This window comes from Colletotrichum chrysophilum (genome assembly GCF_026319265.1).
Source record: "Colletotrichum chrysophilum strain AFK26 chromosome Unknown scaffold_108, whole genome shotgun sequence".
NCBI classification, from domain to species: domain Eukaryota; kingdom Fungi; phylum Ascomycota; class Sordariomycetes; order Glomerellales; family Glomerellaceae; genus Colletotrichum; species Colletotrichum chrysophilum.
The window spans coordinates 87,730-113,259 of NW_026517395.1; the positions used below are offsets into that span (position 1 = coordinate 87,730).

Genomic DNA, 25,530 nt, shown 5'->3' on the forward strand with positions numbered 1-25,530 from the left:
TTCTGGAAATAAATAATGGGTCATCATAGAAGGCAACACAAGTTGCTTTGTTGAAGGCGGGGCGAACGAGGGGCGGAGATGGCTGCCAAGCGGCCTCAGCCAACCATCAATCGTCTGACGGTCCGCCGTGTCTGTGGTTGGTGCTGTAAATTCTATAATCTGTGTTTCCTTTGACCGCGTTGCCCACTCACACACTAGACGGTCACTACGTCTAGTGCATAGTAGTGATCGGCCGAAATACTGTCAGTTAGGTAGGTAGTTGTGTTCCAAGATAGGTAGATCAGGATGTCCAGGTGCCAAGACGAGAGTACGAATACTATTCGAGTTCAAATCTGGATGGTGGCGAAGCGAACCACGACACGAGCTGCAGGCGCGAGCAGCAGGGCGCTGTACGGAGCACAATACGAGCGATGCAAGCCGGAACAACGAACGAGCTCGTGTCCGTGAAGAGTGTTGGGCCTGCGAAGCCACATACAACATACACATCAGATGTCCTCCAGAAAATGGAAGACGGATACCCACGCTGATTCGCTGTCAACAACTATTAGTGGCTGGTCTTTACCAAAACCTGCTTTTTCTTGTCTGCGAGGCTCCCACCATCTATTAAGCTGTACCGTGACGATTACGTCTGACCTCGCGCCCGGGCGTGTTAATCATTTGTGCTGAATTCAACCATATCTCCGATTGCGAGTTGCAGCTGGCAGTTGCTCAGACGAAGGGTCATAACCGGAACGATCCAACTCAATTGCGTATCGAAGACCGAAAAGCCGGGTGTTTTGAGCCCAATCTTGTGTATACTGTATACCAGGTCTGATAGGACCAAACACCACAGACGTGCGGCTCATGTCGTAGTGCGTGCGGTGCATGCTTTTCAACGCGCGATGTGTTGAGACGGGATGCAAGGGAAGCCATGTTAGTACACGTCCGATTTCAACGGCCTGTGACTTTCTTGCGTGTTATCTTAACTCTGGAGAGTTGATCCAAATTGGCCGTCCTGTTTCCTCAATCTCGGGGGCTGGGGGTAGGCTGAAATGGGCTGACATGAAGTTGAGGTGAATCGAGCCGAGGCGAAGTGAAGCAATCGTCTCGCCTTGACCTGACGGTGTCCTGCCCGAAGAATAGCGAGAATTTCGGTATGGCTGTATATGCACGGAAGGCGACGGGAGGTGTCTGGGATGGGATAGGTACTGGGATACATGCTCTGAAGCGGCGTGCAACGCTCCAGCACAGAACCAAGGATCAAACGCCAAACACCAGACGCACCCGCGACGAGACGAACCCTCTCTTCCTACAGCGGTAGCCAATCGCCAAACGTCTAGGTCGCAAGTTGGAGATGACCTTGGCGTGATCCTGGTCCAGCAAGTACCGGAACGTCCGGCCTCATGCTGAGGAACCCAGGCACCTCCCCTGATTCCCCTTGCCATGGATCTCGTCCTCCGCCGTGCGTGCCTACTAATTCCAAGTTCCAAGACAGTGACATGTTGTGTCAGCGGCCAATGAACAGGACTAGACGCAATGCGATTGGAAAAGACGCACTGTGAAGCAGTGATCCTTGGACCACGACCGCGGCACCGTGGCGAGGGGCCTCTTGCTGTGCCTTTGCCCGTCCAGATGCCATTTGGCAGATGGTCAGAACTCAGATAACGAACGCTAAATCTCTACCGGCTGGCAAGGCCAAGCCTCGCTGGCGACGCGTTGTGTCCCTGTCGGTGAAATACGGATATACACCTGGCTGGCCGGATGCTTCAAGACGTAACAAGATCAACTCAGCCACAGGCAGACAAATGCGACAGCACCAGCGGAGGTCAACCTAGCTAGTCACGCGCGTTCAGGACGATGACAGGAAAGAGTCAAAAATATAGCAAAGGAAACCAATAGCGCAGAACAGGGCTAGAGTGCAGAAAAAAAAAAGGCAAAAAGTCATGTCCGAGTCGGTCCAAGGAATGTTCGAGACTGGAGGGGGTTGATGTGTTGCCAGACGAGTTCATGAGCAACGACGACCACATAATGGGTGCTGGCACTTGGCTCGCCTGACAATGAAGGTACCGCAGTAACGTGCCTGTGGGCCTTTCCGCAGACAGTTTGCTTTGTGACTGCATACCTACTTACTACTGTGCCTTCAATCTCTGCCTTAAGGTAAGTAGGTATGTAGTAAGTAGGCACTGGGCACGCATACTGCATAGTAAGGTACCTTAGGTAGTGTACCTAGGTAGGTACTTACTGCATGAGGTACCTAGTGTAGTGAGCCGGTGGGGCTGTGCCAAAAAAAGCCAATGGTGCCTCCCATCGTTCCAGTTCCTCCAGGCTTTGCTGCCCTGTCATCCCCCCTGTCCAGGTCCGAGGCATCCCGTCCCTGCTTTGGCACTGGCGCTGCCAGTCCAAACCCAATGGCTCCCTGAGATGCTTTTCGTTTCCTAGTCGAGAACGGTGAGTGCTTGAATGTGATTCTGCGCAGCAGAATTGGCATGCAATTCAACACTTGCGAGTAGGAGATGACGAACAATCCCCGGGCTTGGGTGGTTGATATTTTCTCAACTACCTCAGCCAGAATCAACTTATCTAGATAGTACCGAGTGAGTGCATTTTGGCGGATGACGCACTTCATCATAAAGTCATATCTTCCAATTCGCGTCTCGACTCACCTCAGTAAGGCATCCATGGACCGGTAAGCATGCATACAGTGTGCGATTGGAATAACCCCACTGAGAAGCGCGACACGCTGTCAGTCCCCCGTCCCTTGCCCAGCTGGACCTGATTTTTGAAGTTTGGACTTATGCTGTGCACATAGGTACTCAAGTGATAGTAATATATCTACCTAGGTACGGATACTGCAGAGTAGGCAAGTAGGTATGGCCAGTCAGCGTTCAGGCACGCGTCGCACTGCCACTGTCCCATCGACAGAACGTCCGAAGACCCCGGTACTCTTTCAGACGTGCCCCACCTGTGCTGTGGGCATTCCTCCTGGGCTTATCCTTGGACAGGATCGGCTTTCTGCGACTCCATCCCGCCTCCCCGAACATGGACTCCAGTGTGGGCGAGATTATGATTCCGGCCCACGCTTGTTGCTGCTGCCGTTGCCGCCTGCGCTGCCATCCCTGTCTTGCCAGCTGCAAACCGTGTCTCCTTTTTTCGTTGTAAGCAGGAGACTACCTACCCAGTGAGAAACAGCGACGCGGGACAAAAAAAAAAAAAAAAAGGAAGAAAAAAAAGGAGGCACGCTGTGCGCCTTCTGCTGCTCCATGTCCCTCCCCTCAGCGTAGCACCCATTCTCTACTGACCCAGCCTCCTCAAGCACCGTCATTGGTGAAGCATCCATCCTCTCCTGGCCCTCTGCTCTTTACCATCTCATTTTCCGTATCCCCCCCCCCCCCCCCCCCCTTCTTCTACGTATGCTATTTTCCAATCCCTCCCTTAGCGCCCACAGTTTGTATCTCACCCCCTTTTGTGGCATAGTGGCGTGCGCGTGCTTGTGTAAACCTAAGGTACCTCGCCGTGCCTACCTTACCTTCTTAGCTCCTGCTGCTACTACTGCTCCTGCTGAGGTATCTGGCCGCGCCGCACTTCCCAACTCACACCTTCCAACCGGTTCGCACTTTCCGTCCAGCCTGCGTTCCGTCACCCCTTTCTTCCCTCTCGACAACTTCCACCTTAATTCACCACGCTCGTTCTGAGACGGCTGAGGAGGCAGTCGCGACAATAGGAAAACAAACCAAAACAAAACCTCAATTCGCGTCTTGTCAATCGCTTCACCTCTCTACTTCTCTTTGGCAGAGTCGGCCAAGCGTTCTGCCCTTCGACGCTATACACACGCATACCTTCCTACGCTGGCTCCCAACCCCCTTTGTTACTTCTTCCCACCAACCATCACCAAGCCAATCGCTTTATTTTGCTTCCGTAGCCTCTCAGCATCCTCCGAGCCACTGCAAGCACTCGGTCTTCTAATTTGGACGACTGTCGTTATCACCTTTTTTTTTTTTGTTGTGCCGGCCACATCAGTCCAGGCTCACAAACCCCAGCCTCTGGCTGATCTCTCACTACTCCCGCGTCCAACCTCATGAGTCTTTGACGGTCAGTCAGAATCCCCTTGGCGCGAACGCAACTTGTTTTTTTCCTACGACCCAAGCCATCATGCCCCACGCATTCGTCGAAAGGTTTTTACTGACTTGCACCAGATACCCGCCTAAACAATGTCTGGATACCCAGCCGGCGGCGGCGGTGGTGGTGGTGGTGGCCACCACGACTACGATGATGGCTACGGTCAACAAGGCCGCGGCAATGGCGCCAATGGAACTCAGCAAACCGATTCGTACTACCAGGATGACCAGTACTACGACCAGAACGGTTACGATGATCGTGGACATCACCAGGGCAATGATGGTTACTATGACGAGTCGTATGCGCACACATTCCTCCGCAGTTGTCCTCCATTGAACTAACTAAGTCATTCCCAGTGGTTACTACAACGCCGACCCGAACAATCCGTACCACCAGGAAGGTGGCTACTACGAAGGCCATGATCAGTATCAAGACGACTACTACAACGGCAATGCCCAGGGTGGTTATTATGATCAGGATTACAATCAGGGCTATGGCTCTGGTGCTCGCCGCCACGGTTCTGAAGATGATTCCGAGACGTTCAGCGATTTCACGATGAGATCAGACATGGCCAGAGCCGCAGACATGGACTACTATGGCCGCGGCGACGAGCGATACAACAGCTACGACCAGGGCGGCGCCCGTGGCTTTCGGCCCCCGTCATCCCAGATCTCGTACGGTGGAAACCGTTCTTCAGGTGCTTCGACCCCCAACTATGGTATGGACTACGCGAACATGATGTCTGCCGCATCCCGAGAGCCTTACCCAGCCTGGACATCGGATGCTCAGATTCCCCTCTCCAAGGAGGAGGTTGAGGACATTTTTCTTGACCTAACTTCTAAGTTTGGGTTCCAGCGTGACAGTATGCGAAACATGTACGACCATCTTATGACGCTGCTGGACTCCAGAGCTTCTCGCATGACTCCGAACCAGGCTTTATTGTCGCTTCACGCCGACTATATCGGAGGTGACAACGCAAACTACCGCAAGTGGTATTTTGCCGCCCATCTGGACTTGGACGATGCCGTCGGTTTTGCAAACATGAAGAAGGGCAAGGGCCTCAAGCGAAAGGCCAAGAAGAACAAGAAGAAGGGCGAAGCCGACAACGAGGCCGAAGCTCTGGAGGATCTTGAGGGCGACAACAGCCTCGAAGCTGCTGAGTACCGCTGGAAAACTCGCATGAACCGCATGTCCCAGCACGATCGTGTGCGCCAGCTCGCTCTGTACCTGCTTTGCTGGGGTGAAGCCAACCAAGTCCGATACATGGCAGAATGTCTCTGCTTCATCTTCAAGTGTGCCGACGACTACCTCAACTCACCCGCATGCCAGAACCTGGTCGAACCTGTGGAGGAGTTCACTTTCCTCAACAACGTTATCACGCCCCTCTACCAATTTTGTAGAGATCAGGGTTACGAAATCTCTGACGGTGTCTACGTCCGCCGTGAGCGTGACCACAACCAAATTATTGGTTACGACGATTGCAACCAGCTGTTCTGGTATCCTGAAGGCATTGAGAGGATCGTGCTTGGCGATAAGACACGTTTGGTCGACATCCCCCCTGCCGAGCGGTACCTCAAGTTCCAGGACATCAACTGGAAGAAGTGCTTCTTCAAGACCTACAAGGAGACTCGTTCTTGGTTCCACTTGCTTGTTAATTTCAACCGCATTTGGATTATCCACTTGACCATGTTCTGGTTCTACACCTCCTCCAACGCCCCCAGTCTGATTGTCGGATCTTCGTACGAGCAGCAGGTCAACCAGCAGCCCTCAACTTCCAGACAATTCTCCATTGTTGCCCTCGGTGGTACCATTGCCGCTCTCATTCAAGTTTTGGCCACTCTCGCAGAGTGGGCTTACGTCCCTCGTCGCTGGGCTGGCGCGCAGCACCTGACCAAACGCTTGCTCTTCCTCATTCTGATCTTGGTCATCAACGTGGCGCCTTTTGTCTACGTCTTCTTCATTCCCAATCCGAACGAAGAAATCGCGAAGATCCTGGCGATTGTTCAGTTTGTTATTGCGCTTCTCACCTTCCTCTTCTACTCGATCATGCCTCTGGGCGGTCTCTTCGGAAGCTACCTCACCAAGAACTCCCGAAAGTACGTCGCCAGTCAGACCTTCACAGCCAGCTACCCACGCTTGGCTGGCAACGACATGGCCATGTCTTACGGTCTGTGGGCTTGCGTTTTCGGAGCCAAGTTCGGAGAGTCGTATGTCTACCTGACTCTCTCCTTCCGAGATCCCATTCGATACCTGACTATCATGCAAATCGACTGCTTGGGAGACAAGATCTTCGGTGATGTCTTGTGCAAGAAGCAACCGTTCATTCTCTTGGCTCTGATGGCCTTCACTGATCTGATCTTCTTCTTCCTTGACACCTACCTGTGGTACGTTTTGGTCAACGCCATTTTCTCGATTGCAAGGTCTTTCTACATTGGTTCATCGATCTGGACTCCGTGGAGAAACATCTTCTCTCGCCTTCCCAAGCGTATCTACTCCAAGATCCTTGCCACCACAGACATGGAGATCAAGTACAAACCGAAGGTTCTCATCTCCCAGGTCTGGAATGCAATCGTCATCTCCATGTATCGAGAGCACCTTCTGGCCATCGACCACGTCCAGAAGCTTCTTTACCATCAGGTTCCTTCTGAACAAGAGGGCAAGAGGACTTTGAGGGCTCCGACCTTCTTCGTTTCCCAGGAAGATCACTCGTTCAAGACGGAATTCTTCCCCACTAACAGCGAGGCGGAACGTCGTCTGTCCTTCTTCGCTCAATCCTTGTCCACGCCCATTCCCGAGCCCCTGCCTGTCGACAACATGCCGACTTTCACCGTCATGATTCCTCACTACAGTGAGAAGATTCTTCTTTCTCTCCGTGAGATCATTCGTGAGGATGAGCCTTACTCCCGCGTAACCCTTCTCGAATACCTCAAGCAACTGCACCCTCATGAGTGGGATTGCTTCGTCAAGGACACCAAGATTCTCGCCGACGAGACTTCTCAGTTCAATGGCGACGGTGAAACCAACGAGAAGAATGAGAAGGATACCGCCAAGAGCAAGATCGATGACCTGCCCTTTTACTGCATTGGTTTCAAGTCTTCCGCACCCGAGTACACCCTCCGAACTCGCATTTGGGCCTCTCTTCGCTTCCAGACGCTCTACCGCACAATATCCGGCTTCATGAACTATAGCAGAGCCATCAAGCTTTTGTACCGTGTCGAGAATCCCGAGGTTGTTCAGATGTTCGGAGGCAACTCTGACAAGCTTGAGCGGGAGTTGGAGCGCATGGCCCGCCGCAAGTTCAAGCTGTGTGTTTCTATGCAGCGTTTCGCCAAGTTCAAAAAGGAGGAAATGGAGAACGCTGAGTTCCTCCTTCGCGCGTACCCTGATCTTCAGATCGCCTATCTCGATGAGGAGCCTCCCGTTGCCGAGGGTGAGGAGCCGCGTCTGTACTCTGCCCTAATTGACGGACATTCGGAAGTAATGGAGAATGGCATGCGCAAGCCCAAATTCCGTATTCAACTTTCTGGAAACCCCATCTTGGGAGACGGCAAATCCGATAACCAAAATCACTCCCTCATATTCTACCGTGGTGAATACATCCAGCTTATCGACGCCAACCAAGACAATTACCTCGAGGAGTGTCTCAAGATCCGCAGTGTTCTCGCCGAATTCGAAGAAATGAAAACGGACAACGTCAGCCCTTACACCCCTGGTGTCAAGAACAAGGTTACTGCTCCTGTTGCTATCCTTGGAGCCCGCGAGTACATCTTCTCCGAGAACATTGGCATCCTTGGTGATGTTGCCGCCGGAAAGGAACAGACGTTCGGTACACTCTTCGCTCGTACATTGGCCCAGATTGGTGGTAAGCTGCATTATGGCCATCCCGATTTCCTCAACGGTATCTTCATGACGACTCGTGGTGGTGTCTCGAAGGCTCAGAAGGGTCTGCATCTGAACGAGGATATTTACGCTGGTATGAACGCACTTCTGCGTGGTGGCAGAATCAAGCACTGCGAGTACTACCAATGTGGCAAGGGTCGTGATTTGGGTTTCGGCTCCATTCTCAACTTCACCACGAAGATCGGAACCGGTATGGGTGAGCAGATGCTCTCTCGCGAATACTACTACCTGGGAACCCAACTCCCTCTCGATCGCTTTTTGTCCTTCTACTACGCCCATCCTGGTTTCCATCTCAACAACATGTTCATCATGCTTTCCGTCCAGATGTTCATGATCTGTCTGCTCAGCTTGGGAGCTCTCCGCCATGAGACGATCAAGTGCGACTACAACCGCGACGTTCCCATCACCGACCCTCTCTTCCCCACCGGCTGCCAGAACACGGACGCCCTCATGGATTGGGTGTACCGCTGTATCCTGTCAATTATCTTCGTGCTGCTCTTGGCTTTCGTGCCCCTAGTCGTGCAAGAGTTGACGGAAAGAGGATTCTGGCGCGCTGGCAAGCGTCTCGCCAAGCAATTCCTTTCGCTCTCCCCGTTCTTTGAGGTCTTCGTTTGCCAAATTTACGCCAATTCGGTACAGCAGGATCTCTCGTTTGGCGGTGCTCGCTATATCGGTACCGGTCGTGGCTTTGCTACTGCCCGCATTCCTTTCGGCGTCCTTTACTCCCGTTTCGCCGGCCCGTCTATCTACTTCGGATCCCGTTTGTTGATGATGCTTCTCTTCGCCACTGTCACCATCTGGCAGGCCGCGCTCGTCTATTTCTGGATCTCCCTGCTCGCATTGGTCATCTCTCCGTTCTTGTACAACCCCCACCAGTTTGCGTGGAGCGATTTCTTCATCGATTACCGCGATTTCCTTCGATGGCTATCCCGTGGTAACTCGCGCTCCCACGCCTCTTCGTGGATCGCCTTCTGCCGCCTTTCTCGTACCCGTATCACCGGTTACAAGCGCAAGGCTTTGGGTGACCCCTCTGCCAAGATGTCATCTGACGTACCCCGTGCGGCGATTACGAATCTCTTCTGGGGCGAGATCTTGACTCCTCTCCTTCTCGTGGCAGTCACTGTCATCCCCTACTTGTACATCAACGCGCAAACTGGTGTCACCACGGACAACAACCCTGGCAAGTCCATCTTCCCGACCAACTCACTCATTCGAGTTGGCGTTGTGGCCCTCGCCCCAGTCGCTATCAACGCCGGCGCGCTGATGGTCTTCTTTTTCATGGCTTGTTTTATGGGTCCTCTCCTCAGCATGTGCTGCAAGAAGTTTGGAAGTGTGCTCGCGGCCATCGCTCACGGTATCGCCGTCATTGTGCTTCTCGTCTTCTTCGAGGTTATGTTCCTCCTGGAGTCTTTCAACTTCGCGCGAACCCTTCTTGGCATGATCGCCGTAGTAGCCATCCAGCGTTTCATCTTCAAGCTTATCATCTCCTTGACGTTGACGCGTGAGATCAAGACGGATCAGGCCAACATTGCATTCTGGACGGGCAAGTGGTACTCTATGGGATGGCACTCAGTTTCGCAGCCTGCCCGTGAGTTCCTCTGCAAGATTACGGAGTTGAGCATGTTCGCTGCCGACTTCGTCTTGGGCCACTTCTTGTTGTTCATCATGTTGCCGGTGATTTTGATCCCCAAGATCGACATGCTGCACTCGATGATGCTCTTCTGGCTTCGCCCTGGGTAAGTGTTTTGCTTCTTTGTCTCGGTACGCACCGTTGCTAATAATCCTTTTTGCAGCCGTCAAATCCGCCCGCCAATCTACTCGATGAAGCAGTCCAAGCTGAGGCGCAAGCGTGTCTTCCGATACGCCATCCTTTACTTCACTCTGTTCATCGTTTTCATGGCGCTCATGATTGGTCCTGCTGTCGCAGGGGACATGATCCCCACGTCATTCTTGTCCTCTTTAAGTGGCAAAGACCTGGCGCTGGTGCAGCCCAACTACGAGAAGGACAACACGCGCAACGAGACGGAAACCGGCACGGGCGCGGCAGACTACTCCGGAGCTGGCCTCACCGTCTCCACGGCATCCAGAAAGGCAACAGCCACCAAGCGTTCCGAGAGAGTTCGCTTGTTTTAATAGGGATTGTACCATAAGATGAATGGGAATTCGCAAGGAAGCGTCGCTGCAGAGGAAGGAACCCAGACGAGTGACGAAGGCGGAGGTTGGGACCCGAGCAGCATTGACGGATTTTTAATGTCCATTGTCTGGCGTGTTTTTGTGTCTTTCCACAGTTACCTACTGGTTTCTCCTTTTCTTCTTCTTTTTGTTAGGGCAGGGAATATGGCTGGCATGGGATCACGGCTTTTAGACCTGCAAACTAAGTATATCGTCAGTTGCCCAGACTAAGACTGGACGGGCGTATAATCGAGTTCCGTTGTGTTCAGCATTATGGCCCTGTGCCTCGATGAGTGACATTTGAGACTCAATTTGATTGGCGCTGCGCCATTCGTCAGGTACAGTGTGTGGGCAAAGGCCAAGGGCTGAGCTGGTTGGCAAATGAGGCTGTCATTGAATGAGCTCTGGGGACTGGGTCGCCAGCAATGATGACTTGTCCATAGGCTAGATTGCGTGGGTGACCTTGACTTCGCAATGCTCGTCGCCCCTGAAAATGAGGAGTGGGGCGGCCCAATGAGAGAGAAGCGTCAGAATTTTTGGCCAGGGGCGCGCACGCTCGGGGCTCGGGGAACCACCGCGTCACAAGCCTTGTCACTCGCGCACCTGAGATGTGCTCACGGCCCTCAGGCAATGCACTTGCTCCTTGCCAACGAGAGAACTGAGAATACCTCAGCGGCAGCAAGGTCTGTCAAAATTCGCATGTGCGTTGCTGCCAGTCACCCATCGCCCGCTGTACCTGCCTCAAGGCTGTCTTACTAAGGTAGCACCCCGGAACTCGAGGCTCGAGGCACCTCAAAGGCTAAGTCAACCGCACCACGGATTGTCTGTCACCTTGGGTACCTGCCCACCTGGCTTGCTTCGAACTTTTGCGGCACACACCGACCCTTCCGCCAACACCAACCTGTCGTTCTTGCCTACAAACCCCGAAGCGACCAGCTGCCCTCTGTCTGCTTGCTCCCGTCGCCGCGCTGCATACCATCACTGGATTCGGGTTTCTTCGTCCCGTAGTCCTCCGTGTGTTATCCTCCCGATCTGCCCGTTGTTCTACCCCAGATCAACGCCCACGCCCATCATGGACGCCAGCGAGGTCCAGGCGATGGTGACCGACTGGCTACGCGATGCCTCCGCCGCCTTCCAGAAGGTCCCTGGATCTGCTGTCCTGATCCGCTACATCCAGTCCAGCTACCAGAACGATCCCATCCGCTCCGGCATCGAACTAGTGCTCTTCATCTTCTTCGTTCGCTACCTCCTCTCGCCCTCCTATTCCACTCAGAAGCAGAACTTCATCAAGCTGCGAGACGACGTTCGTGGCGCCCATTGCTCTTGAGAAATTGCGTGAAGCAATTGTATTACATGCGTCTTGCTGACCTGGCGTTCAGGAAATTGATGAGTTAGTCGACGACTGGACTCCCGAGCCCCTGGTTCCTCCTCAAAGTGCACTCGAGGAGATGGAAAGCGAGCGCTTGCCCGTCATTGTTGGGTATGAGAACACCTCCCTTTGAGACAGACGCAGATCGGTTTTTCTAACAAGCCTCAGCCCTACGGGACCCAAGACCAAATTGGCAAGCGGCCGCACCGTGACGAATCTCGCTTCCTACAACTTCTACAACTTCAATGCGAATGAACAAATCAAAGACAAGGCCATTCAGACGCTGCGCACCTACGGAGTCGGTCCCTGCGGCCCTCCCCAGTTCTATGGCACCCAGGACGTACACATGAAGACCGAGGCAGACATTGCGGCATACCTTGGTACGGAGGCTTGTATTGTCTATGCCCAAGCCTTCTCGACCATTTCCAGCGTTATTCCGGCTTTTTGCAAACGTGGCGATATCATCGTGGCTGACCGAGCTGTCAACTACTCTATTCGAAAGGGCCTTGAAGCATCTAGGAGTACCATTAAGTGGTACGCACATGGCGACATGGATGACTTGGAACGTGTTATGCAAAAGGTTGTTAAGGACCAGAGGGGCAAGAAGTTGACGCGCAGATTCATCGTGACCGAGGGCTTGTTCGAGACGACCGGTGACCACGCTGACCTTCCCAGACTCGTGAGTTCCTTGGCTGGGTCATGGTTGTCGCGATATACAGGCTAATGGAGTGGGTGTAGGTTGCTTTGAAGGAAAAGTACAAATTCCGCATCATCCTGGATGAGACATGGTCGTTTGGCGTCTTGGGCCGGACTGGCCGTGGCCTCACCGAGGCACAGAACGTTGATCCGTCTCAGGTAGACATGATTGCAGGCTCTCTTGCCGGCCCTTTGTGCGCTGGCGGTGGGTTTTGCGCAGGAGCCAAGGACGTTGTCGAACATCAGCGCCTTACTGCGGCGTCTTACACGTTCTCGGCCGCCCTTCCTGCTATGTTGGCCGTGACAGCGAGTGAGACTCTCAGCGTGCTGCAGTCCAACCCGGATATCCTCACGCAGTGCCGTGACAACATTAAGGCAATGAGAGCACAGCTAGACCCACGCAGCGATTGGGTTTTGTGCACAAGCTCGCCCGAGAACCCAATCATGCTTCTCGTGCTTAAGCCCGAGGTTGCTGCGGCGCGAAAGCTGACGAGGGAGGACCAGGAGCGTCTCTTGCAGGAATGCGTTGATGAGGTGAGTTGTTGCTGTCTCGAGGTTGTCTGCCACTAGACACAACGCTAACGCGAGCCTTTGTGGCTTTCAAGGCACTTGCGAATGGTGTTCTGATCACGCGACTAAAGAGCATGGCCATTGCCAACAACCTAGACCCCAAGGACAACAGCTGGAACATTCAGCCGGCGCTCAAGGTTTGCGTTACATCGGGACTTCCAAAGAAGGACATTGAGAAGGCGGGCGTCACGATTAGACACGCAATCACGAAGGTCATGACGCGAAAGTCGAGCTCCAAGTCATCATAGAAGATTCAGCACACAGACGGCCTCAAGCACTTAGAGTGATGTGTATTGAAATACACCGCGTCGAACGGGCGTGACGCGACTCATTTGGCCTGCGTCTCTTCGTCAGATTCAGCTGAGCTTGCATGGAAGGGATATAGAGGACGCAGGGCGAGCGTCGTTGTACACTTCTCTTTCACTGTTCTCAAGGCCGAGGCTTGAGATCCACGTGAAGCGGGTTCCCGGATACCCGCATCTGACTATTTCATGTAATGAAAACAATATACTAATACTTGATAACAATACAGTATACATGCTGTCCGTCTGCGGCGCAGCTGTTGAAACGAGGGAGACATGCTGGTGAATCAAAGGGGCCCAGACATTGTGGTGCGTAGCAGCAACTCCAGCCACCTCTGGCGACGTTTTCTGATGTTGGACATTATCCGTGTCCCCCCCCCCCCTTTCCCCCTTTTTCCACGGCCCTGTGCAGAGAGATGGAGAGGACGTCTGACCCACGCAACGTTCTAGACTCAACGGCTGATGATGGTATCATCAGTCAATGTCAATACCCCATGGGACGGGACAGCAGCTGGCTGCGTTTTCCTGTGGCCCTGGTCACCGGGTTGGTCTCCTATTTGTCGCAATCGTGTAGCTTTTCGGAAAGCCGTGATAGGAGGCGCCTCGGTCAAGGCAAAGGTCGGGTCTGGAGCTGCGAAGGAAGGCTCCTTGTTCCTCGAGAACTTGAACGACGCGAGCCTCAATTGAGTTGTCTGCACAATCCTGCCTCGAAGTGCTGACTTCCCCAGCTTTATTCAAATCCCGGTCTTGTTTAATTGTACCCGTTGCCGACGAAGCACCGCGACACCACTCTTTCAGTAAAGGGAGCCAGTCAATACCCATGACCCAATTCGCAAACCACGTATATTCATCATCGTCAAACCACTTCTCCGTATGCTCTTCATTGCAACTGCCTGTGCATCATGAAATTAGAAAGCATTCATTGCCACGGATGCAAGTGGACGATGACGTCTCAGGCATGCCCGCATGTTCTTGTGGGCATCCCAAGCTAACCTCCATCTGCTCGTGGCATAGGATACTGCCAACTCTTTCATTCCTGGGGGCAGATTTGCCTCAGTCCCGTCTCAGTCGTTCTTAAACATGCGTCAAGTTTGGGGTTGAGACCGGTTTACGATCTTGACTGTCTAAGCCAACTGAGCCGCCAGAATGCCAAACAAACCGAGTTACCAAGGTGAGCCCCACGACTGAGCTTTTGTTCTTCCTCTGCACAATGTCCAATTGTCTTGCTCCCTTTCTTCGTTTGCTGCGGAGTTCCTGCACTGCACCGCACTTGCAAGCACGGCCAGCATTCCTTCCCCAGTCGATCGCCTCCCTCCATTCCCTCCTTCCGGCCCGACCACCATGACCTTCATCTACCGCCGTTCCTGCATCTCTTGGTATTTGCCAAGACCCAAGGGCGGTCCTCCAACTGCTCGAGTTGCCCACTGATGGCTGGCAAGCTCTGCCTGGCTGCGGAATACTTGACTGTCACGCTGCCACCTTCGGCTGGCCATTGTCCTATTTCTTTGCCTTAACCTCATCCCTTCTGTCGGATCATCGCCGCTCGCTGCCGTTGACCTCGCATTGCCCAAGCTGTACCTACAGCATTTCGTTCCTTTGAGCCCGTGTTGGCTTGTTTTCCAGTCACTCCTTCAGAACTATACAATTCTTGACTTTCATTTACCTCAATTAACTTACCTCGAAACCAGGTCCGACTCGTTCCTTTCAAAGTTGAAAACGGCTTTCCTCCTGATCGACGCAGTCCGCTTAACTTGGGAATCGTTCTCTGCGCATCGCAGCTGAGGACTCTAACTCTAAATCCGCCAAGTCCTTGAGAAAGACAAGATGAAGTCCGCAGGCCTTTCATCAGCTATGCTCTTGGCCTTGGTCGGCTTGTCCAGCGCTCATCCTCAGGGTAAGGAACGTGTTATACTTGTTCGTCCTAAGGGTGCTGACATGCACATCCAGGCACTAGAGATGTAGAGGAAGCAACACGGCCCGGTAGGATTGTCGTCACTGAGACATCGCTGAAGGAAGCCACCGAGGCTCCTCAAGTCGTCGTCTACGTCAACGAGGAAGGCACTCCCTTGACCACCACCACTGAAACAGTTCGGTTCGTACCTGCCAGCAGGGCCCTGGATCATGGAACGAAACCCGTAGGTCTTGAGACTCGCTCTGGTGCCGCCTCTCCTGAAGTTGTTTACTCTGCCCACGTCCCGGGGTATTCGAAGACGCCTGTTTCCTCTTCACTTCCTCTCTCACCGTCCTCATCTTCTTCGCCATCGGCGTCTGCCTCTGCAAGTCTCTACGGCATCGCCTATGCGCCCTACACGGCGTCGAATGATTGCAAGTCAGCGGCTCAGATTGCGGCAGACTTTTCTGAGTTGAAGGGCAACTACTCGGTCGTCCGCACGTATGGCACCGATTGCGAGCAGATTACGAAAGCGCTTCCAGCAGCCAAGAATACTGGTCTCAAGCTCATTCTCGGCCTCTTCGATATTGGCCCTATTGAAGCTCAGGTTCAGACGATTGTCACGGCCGTCGCCGGCGACTGGTCTTCTATTGACACCGTCAGTGTTGGCAATGAACTGGTGAACAGCGGCAAGGCCACTGCTGAGCAGGTCATCACGGCCATGACGAAGGCGCGGTCGCTTCTCCGAGCGGCGGGGTACGCTGGGCCCGTTGTCACTGTCGACACCTTTGTGGCGGTATTGACCAACCCAGCTCTGTGCGACGCGTCAGACTACTGTGCATTGAACATCCACCCTTTCTTCGACAAGAATACCGCGGCCAAGGATGCTGGGCCTTTTGTGACCAGAATAGTAAGCCAGGTCCAGGCGAAGCTCTCGGACCGGAACAAGCGCATCGTCTGCACAGAGGCAGGTTGGCCGTGGAAGGGAGACAGCAACGGCGCTGCGGTACCTGGCGTCAGTGAGCAGAGGCTGGCTGTTGATTCAATCAAGGAGGCGTTCGCAAGCCACCCAGGGAATGTCATTCTCTTCTCGGCCTTCAACGACCTGTGGAAACACTCTGATGCCAGCACTTTCCACGCAGAGAAATACTGGGGAATCGGGGGAGGAGTCTTGTCTGGTTCTAGCAAATAAGTCGATGCAGCCACTCATTTGGCCCTGGCTGCGGGCAAGCCGAGGACGACGAGAAGAGGTTCTGCGAGGCTGATGACGAGTAACCAATTCTCTAGCATTTATATTGGTATTGGCTTCCATTTCCATATCCCAACCGAAGTATCTGATGAGTGATGTCGAGGCAAATGTCCTCAGTCGCTCTTGATCAACGCGGCTTAATTTCGGATCGAGAGTAGATGGAACGACGGAAACACGCTACTGTGGACCCGCCCGGAGCTGTTCCTCGCATGATTTGCGCCATTGTGCGGTGGTGATGGCCCGACGGGCTGCTGAAAGCTCCGAGAACCCTTCTGCCATTCTGTTCAAATATTGAGGTGGCCTACCACACGTGGCCATTGGTTGTACGCTGGCACTCAAGGTTCCAAGCTTTTATGCAAGGTACCTCGACATATATTTGGCCTGCCAGGTTCGCCGACGCATCTCCAGTATCTGGCATCTAAGCCAGCAATATGCGGTGAATAGCGGCCACGAAATACCGCCTTGATCCCACCCATCCACCACTTTTCCCAGATCTAGGTTCTCACCTGTCTTCTTTTATTTCCGGCTTTGATTTTTGTTTTTCTTGGAAGAAACGACATCACATTGTGGCCTGCCCCCCACCACCCTCCCTCCCTCTGCGTCTTGACGACAAAAAGCTACCCCTGCCAACCTGTCCTGTCAATAGTGCACGTTCGTTCAATTGGTTTCGAAACTCTGCTCGGGCAGCTCGCCATCATTCCCTCCTCTCTCCACGCATCACTCATATCTCTGGTGGTTCGACGGTATCTTCGAAGATTGCAATGGTTGGCTTTGCCGCCGCCGGAGCTGCCGCCATGGGTGAGGGTAATCGGGAAACCCCCAAGAAGGAAAGGGAATGTCCGTTCATGTCTCGACGCCAGGTCGAGGGCCTGATTGCCCAGGGACGCACGATCACAATCGTCGACCAGTTTGTTCTTCGGCTCGATGGATGGTTGGCCTACCATCCCGGCGGTGACAAGGCCATTCAACACATGGTCGGTCGAGATGCCACCGACGAGGTCACAGTGTATGTTCATCCCGTGGAGAGGTCTCTTGCATGGTCTTACCTTTGACGCTGGTGAAACTGACGCATACCTCTCCAACAGTTTGCACTCACCCGAAGCGAAAGCACAAATGAACCGGTATCGAATTGGCAGGATCGAGGGGCATTGGCGAAACTTTGTTCCTCCCATTCAGGGTGGCAAGTTCAGAACTTTGGAGGAAGGCGACCCAGACATCGACGATGCGGAGGAAGACGTCTCGCTACGCTTCTTCGGTCCCTCGTCTCCCAGTGACGTGAGCTCGCGGGAGGCTTCCCCGGTCTTCGATACCACCGACAGCAGCGTACGGCAACGACGAGGTGCACCTCAGAGCTCGAGCTCTGTGTCATCAGCAACTTCGGACTGCGGCGACGATGAAGAGATGGACGGCACTGCGTTTCTAGATTCGGAGACTCGCAAGAAAATCAACCTCGATCTTGACAAATACCCACCCCTCGACGACGAGACCCAAACCGAGATCGTGCGCAAGTACAGACTGCTGGATCAGCGCATCAAGGACGAGGGTCTTTACGATTGTGACTATCGTGCCTACGCCGTCGAAATGACCCGCTATACGCTCCTGTTCGTTGGCATGCTGACGTTTTTGCGTTGGGGCTGGTACGTCCCGAGCGCGGCCTGTCTAGGATGCTTCTGGCACCAGCTTGTATTTTCAGCTCACGATGCTGGTCATATGGGCATCACGCACAACTTCCACGTCGATACGTGTATCGGCATATTCATTGCCGACTTCATGGGAGGCCTTTCCATTGGCTGGTGGAAGCGAAATCACAATGTCCATCACATCGTTACCAACTCACCCGAACACGACCCGGATATTGAACATATGCCTTTCTTCGCCGTGTCCCATCGCTTCCTCGGCAACTTGACATCATCTTACTACGAGCGCATAATGACATACGACGCCGCGGCCAAATTCTTCCTGTCCATGCAGTCGTACCTCTATTACCCGATCATGTGCTTCGGCCGTTTCAACCTTTACAGGCTCTCCTGGGACCATTTGATTTTCAGGCGCAGCCCCAAGAAAGGCATTGCCTGGTGGCATCACTGGCTTGAGGTGGCTGGACAGGTTTTCTTCTGGGCCTGGTTCGGCTACGGTGTCGTGTACAAGTCTATCCCTAACAACTGGGACCGATTCGTTTTTGTGATGGTCAGCCACATCCTACAGTCACCGCTGCACTGTCAAATCACGCTATCACACTTTGCTATGAGCACCGCCGATCTGGGCCCCCACGAGTCGTTCCCTCAGAAGATGTTGCGGACGACCATGGACGTTGATTGCCCGTCATGGCTGGACTTTTTTCACGGCGGGCTGCAGTTCCAGGTCGTTCATCACATGTACCCTCGCATTCCGCGCCACAACCTGCGCAAGACGCAGAGATTGGTGCAGGAATTCTGCAACGACGTGGGCATTCCTTACGCCCTGTACGGCTTCGTAGACGGTAACAAGGATGTCATCGGTCGCTTGGCCGAGGTGTCTCAACAAGCTGCCATATTGGCAAAGTGTCAAAAGGCTGTGGTCAAGAATGGTGATATCCTCGGTGGACACCACTAACAGCCCTCTCGTATGACTCTGGCCCCTCGCTCCCCCAACCGACATGCACATGCAATTGGGGTTAGCGCAGCTACGACCGGTGTGGGATATGAAATGAACGAGAGGCGCATGTACGCAGAGCCTGTAGCGCCCAGCTAGATCGGTTATAATGTCTAGAACGAGATCGATCCGATATGTGTGACTGCATCGATGTTGCATGGCATGGGATTTATCCTCCGATCCGATTCGCTACACCCGTCGGAGACGGCCCTCTCCTCCGCCGCACCCACATGAGCGGGCATCATCTTCAACCGGAGCGCGTGTTGTTCGTTTCTTTTCCCGGGCGAGAAGAGGGCTGGCGCTAGGACAACAAGCAAGTTCGTCGAGCTGCAATCGTCAGTGTGAAAGCGCCAATTTTGTCTTACGTAGCCAATGGCAACTTGGCTAGATTACACGGCAGTGAACTTTGCATCATGATGAACCCACAACTTTGTCCCTCACTTTTCCTCTCACCCTCTTGTACAGACGGCACGCATGTATTCCGATTTTCTCGCTCCAATCAAATGTGTTTCGAGCAAGACTGAGTACGATAATGCTCTCCCCAACCCCTGTTTGGCTCTAAGGCCATCCGCGATACTGGCCTCCACGCACACACACACACACGCACACACACAAACGCGCGCGCGCGCAAGCAGGTCATCGATCCGCGGGTGCGATCCGATGCGATGTATGCACGATGAACTCTTGAGAGGTCGCACAGGAACCACAACACGTACCTTTTAATATTGAAGGAAAGGACGTAGGGAGGGTGAAATGGAGAAGGAGGAAGGCGGGATCCAAGGGTACTACTAAAAAGCAATGTGTTAGAGAGACTGCATAAGGAGGCTTCAGTCTCTGAAGAACAACCGTTTCCTATAGCCAGTACCATACAGCCGAGCTACCGGCATGAGACATGACGTATGGACAGAGAGACAAGGGCTGTCGATTATGGTTCCCGCCTAGGCCCTCGGCCTGTTCTCCACCATCCTACAACGATACCACAGAGAAGCAGACGGCGGATGAATAGGAGCCGACGGTTTGTCCACCGTTCAGGGGTCCATGAGAATGACCGGAGGTTGAGCCGCGAGTGATGGGCGATGGCTACAGCTGGCCATCTTGTCATCGCCGTCAGTAGTGTACCCCGAGATCTCTTGGCTGCAGTTACGTTGATGCACCTCATCGGAGGGATGCGGAACAGCCAGCCGTAGGGAGGGCACTTGAGAGCGGTCTTGAATCCGCCAAACGTCTGATGTCTTTCATGTTATGAGGTACTGTCAGAGCCATGTGAGAAATCGGCGTTCTGGGCGACTGCCTTGTCCAGGGTACCGGCCGCCTTGAGACAACATGAGGAACAGGGTTTGGAACTGGCGGGAACTACGCCGTGTCCAAGCCCGTTGCCTCAGACCCCTACCATCCCAAAAAGACTTGCCCGACATGTATCGTGCAGCTGGACCGGGATACTCAAGCCTGCTCTTGCTCTGAGAGATCAAGTTGGCGCGTTGCTGTTGGCTACAAATCGTACAGGATGAAGATTCCCCGGTGTGTCATGAGCAGAGCCTGGTCACGAGAATAATTTTAGTCTATGTTGCTGGAAAAGTATAAAGGACTGAGCCCTCTAGGGCAAGTTCAAGACGGAATCACAGCTCCAGAAACTACTCTTCTTATACTTCGAAACAACATTGGACCTGTCGAGACTGTGGTTTCTGAAGTAAACGAGCCACAGTTTTGCCGTGTACTTCTTCAATCGTTTCTTAATCCAAACACATACCCTCGAAGAGAGAAACGAGACGGGCACCTTGATCGGTGGCTCGGAGATCAAGCTTGATTCAATTCTTCGCGTACGAGCCAGAATTTTCGAAGGACTATTGCCTTGAGCGTCTATCAAGCCCTCAACGATGGGAAAGAGCAAGATGGACGACGCTGCGGCTGCGCGTATCCGCAAAGCCCGCGGTGACAAAGTAAATTCCCCGAGGATTTTGTGCCATGAGGTGGACTTCCTCAAGGACAGACAGCTAAACATGACAGGACGACTTCGCTAAGCGTGCCACCATGGCTGCCCAGGCCAATAGAGATAGGGAGGCGTCAAGTAGAGAGCAGAAGGGTGGCTACTCGGGCAGTGGAAGTAAACAGGAAGGGGTAAGAACAAAATAAAACCCCAGGCCTCTTCAGAGCAGGCAGGGCAAGGTACGCTATCAGGATACAGTAATGAAAGATTGGAATGCAGTTTGCACGACCCGCCCAAAGTCCAGGTCTCTCGGCAATAAACCAATTGCTGAACCATGAACAAGCAGACGACTAACAGAAGAGAGGGGTTCAATGAAGGATACGGGAAAAGAAAGCTGGGCAGGGCAGGTTCGGCGAGTGTCTCTGGTGAGTTGCACATTCCACGAGGGGTATGGCGGAGAAGAGAAAAGAGAGTACTGAAACGCACAGTTAGTTCACCGGTCTCGGTCATGGCTTGCGGGACTCGGGGGAGAAGAGAGGGCAGGGGAAAATGGATCAGAACAAAACCAGGGTTGCTCGAAAATGACTGGGACGACCCAAGTGGCTGGAATTTCGGGGAGTTCAAATCGGACGTTAGTAGCCAGGATCAGTGCTGTAAGATAAACTAAAGGGATGCCGGGGTCCGCCAGATGGTAGACGTTGCCATTGGCCTGGAGAAAGAAGATCACATACGGGGCCTTTGAGTTTGGAGGGCGCCGGGACCAGATAGGTGCCTAGTGTATACTAGGAATGGCGGGATGAGGAGACACCTTCAGACATCTTATGAGGGTGTGCGGGTGCGCGGGTGTTTTGCAGCCCGGAAGAGAAGGCTCTGGTCCCCGACTGCAAGACGAAGAAGCCCCCATGGATATGACGGATGCTGCGTACGGGCGTAAGGCCGCGGAATTCCTCATGCGATTGAGAGACCGTTGCCGACAGTTGAAAGCATCCTGACAGCAACTGAGGGGGTGCGTTGTGGAAGGAGGGCGTTGAGACCAAGGAGGAAACTTGGGGCCCATAAAGACAAAAGAAACGTTTGGGTGGAGTGGAGGCTTTGTGTTTTGAGAAAAAGAAAGGTGAATGTAAAGGAGGCGTACGGATATTGCAAATAGGAAGGGCTGCCAGCTTTGGTTCTGCATGGCCTGCGATTGGAGACGACGGGAAGCAATTGCAGATGCGCGTATGATGCTTTGGTGCATACACAGTTCCTACCTTAGTGTACCATGCAGATAATGGGGCCGGCACCTACTGCGTACTAAGGTATGCAGTACGTGCTAATAATTAAGCCGGGCCCGATCGTCTGTAGTCCCCTCGGTGGCGTAGGAAGGTCGGGTACCTAAGGTAAGGTAAGGTGTCGCACGGGATGCATCAAACCCCCTGTACCGGCTCCTGCACCCGCCTGTTTTCTGACGTCTTGCTGCTTGCCAGCCTGCCTCACCTCACCCGTCCTAGGTAGGTACAACCTACTTACTACCTCACCCCCGCCGAGCAGCACATCTTCACCTTCGAGTCTGTGTTCTCTCCTCCTTGGTCCCCCGATTAATCTCCGTCGCCCAAGCTTTGTTTTTTTTGGTCTTTCCACGCCCAGTCTAATCGCGACTCAGGTGTGAAGCCATCTGCAACTCCGGTCCAGAGCCGGGCCTCCTTCAGAGCCACGGCCAGAGCCTGACCGCGTTGCGTTTGCCAGCCCAATCCACCGCTCTAGCCCTACCCGACCGATTTTCACATCCAACTTTGCAGTCCCAGGACATGTCACTACTGTAGTCTCTCACCGTATCTGTATCTCTTCCCTGCACCAGTAATCATGGATGTTGGTATACAGCGAGCTCTGAACGACAAACTTTACGACAAACGGAAAGTTGGAGCACTTGAGTATGCAACCCCTCCCCTGAACGGGACCTGGCCTCTATCTTCTCCTTGTCGCCATCTTCCATGACCCCCCCTGTTAGCTGACATCCCACTCTGTTTAGACTCGAGCGCGTCATCCGCGAGTTGGTCGTCACCAGAGACTATTCGAGAGTGCAAGCCATCCTCGAGCAGCTATGCAATGAGTTTGCTTACGCTGTTCACCAGCCCCATGCCAGAAATGGAGGTCTGATCGGCCTGGCTGCCGCTGCCATCGCACTTGGTCCTGTAGGCCTACCTCCTCCCTACCTGGACTCTTAGTTTCTAGTCGCGATACATGTTCAACTAACCATGTCTAGGAACTGCCACGTTATTTGGAAAAGATAGTGCCTCCAGTCTTGGCATGCTTTACGGACCAAGATGCCAGGGTGAGGTACTACGCCTGCGAGGCCATGTACAACATTGCCAAGGTGGCCAAAGGGGAGATCTTGATATACTTTAATGACATATTCGACGCTCTCTGCAAGGTAATGCCCCCGCCTAGCTCATACCTTGTGTACCACCATTGGGCTGGTATTCTTTTGTCGTGAGCTTGCAATCTGACATGAGTTTCGTGGTTCTTAGCTTGGAGCAGACTCAGAGTTATCCGTCAAGAACGGCGCTGAACTGCTCGACAGACTCATTAAGGACATTGTCTCCGAGTCAGCTGCATCCTACGTATCCGTCTTGGAAGGAGAGTTGGGCCAGGAATTCACCGACAAAGCAGACGCTGAGGATCGCCCTCCTCCGCCGACCGCCTTCTCCTTACGCCGCTTCATACCTCTTCTCCAAGAACGTGTCTGGGTTATCAATCCCTTCACTCGCCAATTCCTTGTTGGCTGGATTACACTGCTCGATTCTATCCCCGATCTCGAGCTGGTAACATTCCTACCTGACTTCTTAGGCGGTTTGCTCAAGTTCTTGAGTGATCCCAATCGAGACGTTCACGTTGCCACCCAGTCTTGCCTAGATAAGTTTCTCAGCGAGATCAAACGGATCTCGAGAGTTAAGAAGGGCATTGCAGAGAGCAAAAAGTCTCGAGAGGGCGGGAAACGCAAACGTGAGGAGTCTGTCGATTCAGGAAGTGTTCAAATTGAGCCCGAAGACGGCGATGAAATCACTTCACACAGCGATGATGAGGGTAGTGGCGAGGAGGACTGGATACCAGGTCAAGATGTCCAAATCAACTACCGAAAAATTCTTGAGATCCTTACAGCTACGCTCGACTCACCCCTTGGTTTGTTTACCTCCTCGCCCCTTGGAACATCGCTCACTCACACTAATTCATACAATAGAAGAAGATTCCCTGCTGGAATCTCTGCGCTGGATTGTCGAGTTTTTGGACATTTGCCCTGAAGAGGTGTTGCCGTTCACCCCCAAAGTCCTGGCTCATATGCTTCCTGCTATGGCCAGCGGCGTCGAATCCATTCGCCAGGCTGCCGCCCGTGTCAACGCCGGCCTAATGGACTATGTTGTTTCGCTGTCAGACGAGCCCGGAATCGGGGGGCTTTCCCACTCTAACACTCGCATACCTCTTTCCAGTGAGCGCCAAGATGGAGCGTCTAGTGCACGCGCTTCTCTTTCTAGCTCTCGGGATTTGGAAATGAGAAGCCCGACTCCTGCTCAGGGACATAACCGGTCCCTCTCAACACCAAACCCACCTTCTTCGACCGCTCATCCCCAGGTTGACTTGGATTATGCCGCAGCGGTCAACGCGCTCACGTTGCTATTCCTCAATGATCATGAGGCAACCCGGGTTGCCGCGCTAACGTGGCTGATCATGCTCCACAGGAAGGCGCCTCGCAAAGTGCTCGCCTTCAATGACGGAACCTTTCCGGCGTTGCTCAAGACACTTTCAGACCCAGCTGAGGCAGTAGTAACCAAGGATCTACAATTGTTATCACAAATATCTCGCAACAGCGAAGATGACTACTTTTCCAACTTTATGGTCAATCTGCTTCAGCTCTTTGCTACCGACAGAAAGTTGCTTGAGACTCGCGGAAACTTGATCATACGCCAGCTCTGTGTTAGCCTCAGCGCCGAGAGAATTTACCGAACACTCGCCGACTGCATAGAAAAAGAGGAAGATGTGGAGTTTGCCAGTATTATGGTGCAGAACCTGAACAACAACCTCATCACAGCACCGGAGCTTTCGGAGCTTCGCAAGAGGCTCCGCAACTTGGAATCCAAGGTAAACAGATCTTCTCCTTGAGGCTTCACCCTCCAGAGCGCTTACACAACAGTACCAGGATGGTCAGACTTTTTTTGTCGCCCTCTTTCGTTCATGGTGTCACAATGCAGTCGCCACTTTCTCTTTGTGCCTCTTGGCCCAAGCCTACGAACAAGCGTACAATCTCCTTCAGATCTTGTAAGCTCCGTACCCTAGATGTGAGTACCCATGGGATGTTTCACTAACCATATCAGCGCCGAGTTGGAAATGACAGTGAATATTCTGATCCAGATCGATAAGCTGGTGCAGTTGATAGAGTCTCCTGTGTTCACCTGTAAGTGGCCGCTCGCCCGTATTGATATGTCTCGCGGCTGACGATGTCAAGATCTTCGATTGCAGCTGCTGGAGCCGGAAAAGTATCCCCATTTGTACAAATGCCTGTATGGACTTCTGATGCTCCTCCCACAATCCTCCGCCTTCGCCGCCTTGAAGAACCGTCTCAACAGTGTCAGCTCGATCGGCTACCTTCATATTGCACCCAAAGTGTGAGTATTCATGGCAGTTCCCCTCATCACCAACCCATGACCACTTGTCGGCTTTGTCCGGCTTGTAAAAAGTAGTGGACTGCAGCTAACCGCA

General features: G+C 53.3%; 6 protein-coding genes across 6 annotated transcripts; all 6 read left to right on the forward strand.

The window, feature by feature from the left end:
- Positions 1-4,187: 4,187 nt before the first annotated feature.
- On the forward strand, positions 4,188-10,128 carry COL26b_010289 (uncharacterized protein; the record flags this gene model as incomplete). Its single annotated transcript, XM_053182995.1, has 3 exons — positions 4,188-4,393; positions 4,452-9,731; positions 9,789-10,128. The coding sequence occupies 3 exons, from the start codon at positions 4,188-4,190 to the stop codon at positions 10,126-10,128; spliced, it is 5,826 nt and encodes a 1,941-aa protein (XP_053033066.1).
- Positions 10,129-11,239: 1,111 nt separating this feature from the next.
- On the forward strand, positions 11,240-13,050 carry COL26b_010290 (uncharacterized protein; the record flags this gene model as incomplete). The annotated part of the gene is made up of 5 exons (XM_053182996.1): positions 11,240-11,470; positions 11,547-11,647; positions 11,705-12,215; positions 12,275-12,766; positions 12,838-13,050. 5 exons carry the CDS (start codon positions 11,240-11,242, stop codon positions 13,048-13,050), a joined length of 1,548 nt encoding a protein of 515 aa, XP_053033067.1.
- Positions 13,051-14,928: 1,878 nt separating this feature from the next.
- On the forward strand, positions 14,929-16,187 carry COL26b_010291 (uncharacterized protein; the record flags this gene model as incomplete). Its single annotated transcript, XM_053182997.1, has 2 exons — positions 14,929-14,998; positions 15,052-16,187. 2 exons carry the CDS (start codon positions 14,929-14,931, stop codon positions 16,185-16,187), a joined length of 1,206 nt encoding a protein of 401 aa, XP_053033068.1.
- An 851-nt stretch (positions 16,188-17,038) lies between these two features.
- COL26b_010292 (uncharacterized protein) lies at positions 17,039-18,836 on the forward strand (the record flags this gene model as incomplete). Its single annotated transcript, XM_053182998.1, has 2 exons — positions 17,039-17,250; positions 17,330-18,836. The coding sequence occupies 2 exons, from the start codon at positions 17,039-17,041 to the stop codon at positions 18,834-18,836; spliced, it is 1,719 nt and encodes a 572-aa protein (XP_053033069.1).
- Positions 18,837-20,749: 1,913 nt separating this feature from the next.
- Positions 20,750-21,005, forward strand: COL26b_010293 (uncharacterized protein; the record flags this gene model as incomplete). The annotated part of the gene is made up of 2 exons (XM_053182999.1): positions 20,750-20,812; positions 20,880-21,005. 2 exons carry the CDS (start codon positions 20,750-20,752, stop codon positions 21,003-21,005), a joined length of 189 nt encoding a protein of 62 aa, XP_053033070.1.
- A 1,636-nt stretch (positions 21,006-22,641) lies between these two features.
- COL26b_010294 (uncharacterized protein) lies at positions 22,642-25,440 on the forward strand (the record flags this gene model as incomplete). Its single annotated transcript, XM_053183000.1, has 7 exons — positions 22,642-22,709; positions 22,808-22,970; positions 23,042-23,209; positions 23,307-23,958; positions 24,017-24,912; positions 25,183-25,225; positions 25,277-25,440. The coding sequence occupies 7 exons, from the start codon at positions 22,642-22,644 to the stop codon at positions 25,438-25,440; spliced, it is 2,154 nt and encodes a 717-aa protein (XP_053033071.1).
- Between the last annotated feature and the right edge of the window lie 90 nt (positions 25,441-25,530).